This window comes from Anneissia japonica, unplaced genomic scaffold, assembly GCF_011630105.1.
Source record: "Anneissia japonica isolate Jap-2015-1 unplaced genomic scaffold, ASM1163010v1 scaffold426_len1935630_cov189, whole genome shotgun sequence".
In the NCBI taxonomy this organism is placed as follows: domain Eukaryota; kingdom Metazoa; phylum Echinodermata; class Crinoidea; order Comatulida; family Comatulidae; genus Anneissia; species Anneissia japonica.
Window position 1 is genome coordinate 1,918,214 of NW_022713172.1, and position 7,429 is coordinate 1,925,642.

Consider the following 7,429-nt stretch of genomic DNA (forward strand, 5'->3'; position numbering starts at 1 on the left):
TTAGGTTGAGATATGTTTGTTTAAGTGTCAAAATCTCAGTCAGAATCAGTTTTTTTTTTTTTTTTAACAAATTTGAAATAATTCCTATGAAATATTACATATCACAAGTGTCAATACTAGCAACGGAAAATATCATGTCGGCCGTTTTTATGTGTGATAACAGAACCTAAATCGAGGTAAGGCTAGGCTAGGTAGCCTAGCAGCGTTGGATAGGCTAATGTTTTCGGCGCCTACGATATTTCTTCTCCCGACCTATCGCAAAATCAAAAAATCGCGAAAAATTCATCTGCATTTATTTTTTGTGTGGAACACAAAAAATCAAATTTCAGTCTTATTTTACATTTTTTTCATTCTTAGGAATGTCTAAATTCAGTTAAACTAGCAATTCCGTATTATATTTATAAATCTTTATAACATTATACAAAAATTAGATTTTTCTTAAAAACTGAAATTTTGCAGGGAATGGGGCTTTAAAGGCCTACTACACTACTCTGAACCATGTGTCCTGGAGCACACTACCCTGCTACTAATTATTAATTTTAGAAAAAAAATACACTGAGCTAACACTTACGAATGAGGCAGCTGGAAACTGAATGGAAAGCAATGGTGTCCTGCACTCAACACTACTTCATTATTGGCACCTGTATCAAAGAAATTGAGATACCAAACTTAGCTAATAAATAATAATAATAAATAATATATTTATGAAGATATTATAAAACATGGAACAAAAGTCAAAGAAAATGGGCTGCAGAGTCTGCTACCTGTCTTTTAGCATTAATTTGTCTTTTTTTTCTTTTGTTACTGTAGCTCTTCCAGTTCCATATGTTTGCTATACTATATTTAGGTTATTATGCAATGAATGGATTAAAGATATTCCACTGTGAAATTGCAAAAAAAAAAATAAAAAAAATTTCCCTTTAAGATTGAAAACAAAAGTAGAATGGATATAACTCAATAAGTTAAAATCCATTGAGTTCCTTCCATTTGTTCAATTTTTGATTTACTACATCTAATTAAAATTATTGATAAATTTTGGAAAAAGACTTCCTGTTTTGAAAGATAACTTACAGTTAAGAAGAATGATAGTGATGAAAAAAAAAATTTCCCTTTAAGATTGAAAACAAAAGTAGAATGGATATAACTCAATAGGTTCAAATCCATTGAATTCCTTCTATTTGTTCAATTTTTGATTTACTACATCTAATTAAAGTTATTGATAAATTTTGGAAAAAGACTTTTCCTGTTTTGAAAGATAACTTACAGTTAAGAAGAATGATAGTGATGATACTAGCTGTATAGTTAACCATAATATTATTAGAATTATTTTTTCAGTATGTGAGCTGTGTTTTTATGTACATTCCTGTGATTTTTAATATTTCAAATAATTATCTGAGAGATTGGAATTGTTTCCACACCTTTAACAAGAAGTTGCTGCTGGACGTTAAAGTAATCTTCATTGGCCCGATAGTGCACTGTCTTTGTGCGACGATTTTCACCGCTTCCAGATGTGTGCTGTTCACTCCAATGAACCTAGTATAAATGCAAAAAGAAAAAATTATTCTAAAAATATATTTTAACAAAAGGTGATCAGTCTTGGACACTACTGTTTTTAAATGCTACTACTAAATAAATTTATAGATAAAAAAAATATTTAATTAGTATTAATATTCATTTGATATGATATTATTATTATCAGTATTATTATTATTCAAGATTATTTCTTTTTAATTTTTTCCAATATATTCTATACAATTATACTGCTTTTATATTTCTTTTGTGTAATTTTACAAATCAAATCATTATATTATTGTTAAATGTTACATCCACCTCCATTGAAAAAACCAAAATCTTGAATTTTATTTTTTTCTTCTAACAAAAAAGTAAAGAAAAACCCAGTGAAGATAGTAACCAAACCAAACCACAGTCAGGATTACCAGTTCAACGACCAATAGGAAACTTTGAAAATTGTATCCACAATTCTACAGAGAACGCAAAGTAATGAAACATGTGCAACTGATCATTTTTAATGACAACCAGCAGACAACATTGTGTTGTCAAGCGCCCACTGACGGCGCACAAAGTTGTGTTTCCAGTTTAGACCAATTGCAATGTACTGTAAACTAAGAGCATGTCTTACATTAGCCAAGCCTTTAAAATGTATTTCGCACAAACGAAGATTTACATCCTTCTCAACGGCGATATCAACACGCCCTGAAACCACGTTTCCTGGTGCATACACAGCTTGCGTTTGATCCAGGATGATTTGAAATAGCTGCAACTTCATGATTTTTATCTGAAACAAATTACATAAAGAAACCTAATTAACAAGAATCACGTCCAAAGTTGCGAATGTAGTAGCAGCACAGTAGAGTAGTATATTAATAATGAATACAAAAAAAACACCATTGGAGTGATGTTTTGCACAACCTGACGTAAAAAAAAAATTCATATCTTTATAGCACTTGGACCCCCTTCTCTTTTGGGAAAAAATATTTGACTTCAAATCCTGGATCCGTCCCTGAACCAGTGCAAAGCACTGGGGATTGAGGCTATTATGGGATGGGAACATCCCAAAACACAGTATTATATTGTAATTAATAATAAATGTCCTCTCTTTTATTTCTAATAGAAAAAATAAACAGCCAGTGAGACCCTCAAAGGGATTTGTAACAAAAACTGAAAATGCAATCATCACCTAAATAAACATTTGAAATTCCATAAAACTAATGTGCGTCGGAACATCTGGGGCTTAGAGAGGAAAAGGAGAGTATAAGGGAAAGAGATTTACTACTTGGTTCCTCTACTACCAGGATAATAGTTTATTAACACTTTAATGAACCATGAGATTGGAGACTCAGTTTTGTATTTGTGGGAAGTATGGGTAGGTTTTTTTGCTTGTTTATATTTTATATGTATTCCTTTTATTTATATTCATTTGTTTTATTTTTAATCCAATGATAGATAAATATCTCATTCTTATTATATAATATTTTTTCATTCGTTGTGTGTGCAATTGAGTATACAGCCACAAAAATTAGTATGTATTTTCGCTCTTCGTGCCCAGTAAACTCTTTGGTGTAAAAGTTAGTTGGTTGCGTGCTTGCTTAACGCCGTGACAAAATACATGAGCAATCATTTCATAGAGATGATTGACCCTTTTATTTTCATGTAATAGAACAACTATTGTATGACCTAATACCCCACACAATAATATGGAATATTTAAAACAAATAAATCAGTCTTGTGTTTCATTTTAGGCCCAAACCCAGGCTAAGCACAGCAGCCGAAAATGATGCATGCTGTATGTTGCCTAGGGCTAGGAAATGCATTATCATGTGTGTTTGATACACGTCCACAAAAGCTTAATATAACAGGAATCATTCTGTCACTGCAAAAGATTTTTCAAGTGTGGGAGAAGCATAGATTAATTCCCTCCACTCCACGGGTGAAAAAATTGCCTACCCTACGGGCAACAGACTAACACGTTACAAGCGGCCAGGCCGACGAATCAATTTTATCCAAGTTGGACTGATTTTAGCGGCTAAAATAGACCCAATGGACCAATTTTAACGGCCAAAAGTAGTCCGGTGGACGGACTTTGGCAGACAAAATCTGTCCGCTGGACCTTTTTTGGCACAGACAGTTTGGTGTGACAGGCCTACTTGAGAAGTACTATACCTACTCTTTGTTTAGTAGCAGAGAACTGAGTCAAGAATATATTTCTGAATCATATCTCACACATTTGATTTATGACAATAACCTAATTAAAATTAGGTCTGGTATAGTAATATAATAAAGTTCTCTTGTATTTTGTACATAGGCCTTTTTCACGAATCGGTAGACATCTTGAAGACATTGCGAATCAGTGGTGCGTAACCAACAGAAATAAGATAAGCTTTTGGGCTGATTTTCTGACATCATGTTATTTTAAAACTCCATAACGGGGCGTCGTATCCAAAATATTTTCCAGCAAAATGTTCTTAAAAGACTAGTCTACACCACTATATGCTTGAAAAAAAATTTTTTGACTTCTGAAATCAAGATTGAAAAATAAAAGCCTACCTCAGTAGTGTATTAAAATAGGTATATGCATTACAGTGCTGTTTAGTACTAGTAATACTCTGAACTAGCATTGTTTTAGTTACCATATGAGAGTTTCCTTTGTTAAAAACATGATTTACTATACTATTACTCTTTATAAAACATAACTTGTACTTTGTAATAAGAGAAATCTGTATATAATCGCTACTTGGAACAGTAACAACACGAAAGTCCTATGCTACTGCACTGATGCATTGGCCTATTTTAATACACTACTAAGATAGGCTTTTCTTTTTCAATCTTGATTTCAGAGGTCAAAAAAAATTTTCATTTTTTTTTCAATCATATAGTGGTGTAGACTGGTCTTTTAAGAACACTTTCCTGGAAAATGTTTTGGATACGACGCCCCGTTATGGAGTTATGATTTTTTAAATAACATGATGTCAGAAAATCCGCCCAAAGGCTTATCTTATTTCTGTTGGTTACGCACCGCTGATTCGCAATGTTTGTCATCACTTCAAGATGTCTACCGATTCGTGAAAAAGGCTTATTAGCCGAGATATAATAAGCTTGCCTGCATACAATAAACAATCCTTTCGAATCCTCGCTAATCTAACTAGGCCTAGTGGTGGTGGTGACCTAGCAAGACACTAACTTAGGCCTAGGCATACAAGTAGCTTATTAGAGACTTACTACCAAATCTTACAGACCAAATCCTCGCTCTGAATCAGACCCTTTTCGCCTTTCATGCCCCTTAGTTCATAGCAGATCAGGTGATCGTTCCTTTAGTGTAAAACAGCGGCAATAGAGTGGAATAAACTCCCTACAGTTATTAAAACAACAAATAATGTTGAATCTTTTAAAAAACTACTGAAAACATATCTTTTTTCAAAATTAACTTGAGCTTATTGCTTCAAATCATTATTCAACTCTGTAAACGCTATGATATAGTTTTCTATGAATAGCGTATCTAAATACTAATACTAATACTAATACTACAACAACCAGGCCTTACATTAAAGAAAAAAAGGATAGTATTTACCTGTTATGTGTTGCAATATATTTCATAGAACGTCCTGAAAAAGATCTAATCGACTCAAATATTGTAATTGATAAACCACGCCTTAACACTGCACGCTCAAACACAGCAATCTTTTAACAGTACAGCTCAGTAACATAATTTCCATATGAATTTCCAACATTATAATTTCCATATGAATTTCCATATGAACAAACGCGAAATAAAAATGACGTCATCTCAACTACCCATGGTGATGAATTAAAATTTGAAAGTACTGTAATAAACTTCAATATTTTTACATTTTTTAATTTATCTATTATATATTCGGCACACTTAAACAAATCGTAATAAAAATAGGCAGAGGTGTGCCAAAACTTTCAATCAACCCTCCGATTTCGGAGGCATACTATAAAAAAAAACAAGCTCTCGCTATATAGACAGTTATTAAAGCATGGAGGTATTATTGAGAAGGAGATCACTCGACAAAGCTACGCGCACTCAGCGCTATGCAAATGAACCAAGATCAAAGTTGCCGCAGCGCGTAAAGAACGTTTGCGCGATGCCTTTGAAGTCCCATGTGTTTCCCCGCCATCAAATTTTCAACAGGCATTAGTTGACCAAAAAATTGAACATGACGAAATGGAGAGCACCTTATTTTCTCAATGCGCACTACATACTGTCAATCACTATGGCTGCGCAATCTTTTTTATTTTGAAGCTGATACATTCATCTCTCATAAAATATCAAAGATATTAATATTTTCCACCAAGAAAAGTTTCGAATTTAATTAATATATTTACATGACCTATAAAAGTATAGTATACTTCAACTTCAATTTTCATAAATTGGCCTAAATTCGCCCATTCTAATTTTAACAGATATTAATTAATAAATGATTAAGGATTATAATAAACTAAGTTATTTTAGGGTTAACTATTCGAAAAATGAATCCAAAATCTGAGTATTTTTCAGTTTTACACTGACTTAGCTTTATAGTCGAACCAGTCAATCTTTAGACAAAATTATAATGAACACAGAAGTAATTTTAACATAAATATTTTACGGAATCCGTTCCTGAAATATACATGCATTTATACGCTTCCAGCAGAGCAGTTGTGCAATAAAACGTTTGATTTTAACCCATTAAATATCTTTATAATGAACAATGTTCCCCTGATTAGATTTTTTCGGCGCCTACGATATTTCTTCTCCCGACCTATCGCAAAATCAAACATGAAAAATTCATCCGCATTTATAGACCGTGGGTTGAGGCTCCAAAATCGGCTTAGTTTACGAATTCTGTGACCCACCGATCCGCGCTACTTGGCATTCGCACAAAAATGTCAATACTATTTTATTGAAACATAATATAATTGTCGGCAATCGTAAATTTTAGGAAACTGTAACCAAAAACGAGAATTTATCTTCGAAAAAATAATGTCGTTCACGAAAGCAGTACCCAATCACAGCACACTTACCATACCTGTTAAGCATTGATGAGACGCTATTAGCCAATCACAAACGTTCTTGTAAACTCGGTAACTAAAGTAAACAATGTCGCGAGGAAATTGACAATGTGTAGCAATTTGGACGAAAGTTCTCCGGTTTTAGTGGAATATTTCAATATGATAGAAGTATACCAGCCTTTAAATAAAATACATTGGTAATAGTTGTAAGATTTTTGAGGTAGTAAATTGCATTTCCCGTCTTCTGTCGACTGTCATACCGTAGTTTTGTAAGCCAAAGTCGACCGTGCTGTACTGAATGTGTATTGTATTACTTACCGTATCTAGGCCTACATATGGAAGGGCAAGAAGTAATGTTCATCGTCTTTGAATGAGACAGGAAATTCCTGTAAATATATAATATATTTTGATTCTATTTGTAATCGCTTTTTTTGTTTTTGTTTGTTTGTTTTTTGTTTTTGTTTGTATTTTTTTTTCTATATGTACATTTTTTATAATGTACATTTTAAAAGAAAACTGAGGCTGAATTACTTCAAAAAATAAGAACACATTGAGGCTGATGTAAAATTTCAAATGTTTTTATTTGCATGCAATGTAAATAATAAACTTTAATCAGTATTTCTTGCCATGCCTGTTGATTTTTGTTTAACTGCTTGAAGACCTTGATAATATGGACTGAATTAATGAATAAAAGTAAAGCAATTGATGATTCCAATAAGGTGAAACAAATAAATATTTAATATACCTCAGTTCAGCCAGTTGCATCCCATCAGCACTTTCATTATCTCTCTGATCACTCACTGGTTATATACATTTAACTACACAACAGTAAACACAAGGTTGAAAGAAGTTTATGACAAAAATCTGAACTTTTATATGAATATTATTGAAACACAGA

At 32.6% G+C, this 7,429-nt stretch overlaps 1 protein-coding gene across 2 annotated transcripts in view; it reads right to left on the reverse strand.

The window, feature by feature from the left end:
• Window positions 1-5,208, reverse strand: part of LOC117108372 (arrestin domain-containing protein 3-like) — a 12,761-nt gene extending 7,553 nt beyond the window's left edge. The window contains exons 1-4 of one of the 2 annotated variants that reach the window (XM_033250372.1): window positions 5,087-5,208; window positions 2,141-2,296; window positions 1,419-1,533; window positions 572-641 (exon numbers count right to left, since the gene is read on the reverse strand). In XM_033250372.1, the coding sequence (XP_033106263.1) occupies window positions 572-641; window positions 1,419-1,533; window positions 2,141-2,287 (332 nt within the window). In that variant the 5' untranslated portion in view covers window positions 2,288-2,296; window positions 5,087-5,208. Of the gene's footprint in view, window positions 1-571; window positions 642-1,418; window positions 1,534-2,140; window positions 2,297-4,737; window positions 4,868-5,086 lie in introns of those variants that run through there. The other variant, XM_033250373.1, reaches the window with a different exon arrangement.
• Between the last annotated feature and the right edge of the window lie 2,221 nt (window positions 5,209-7,429).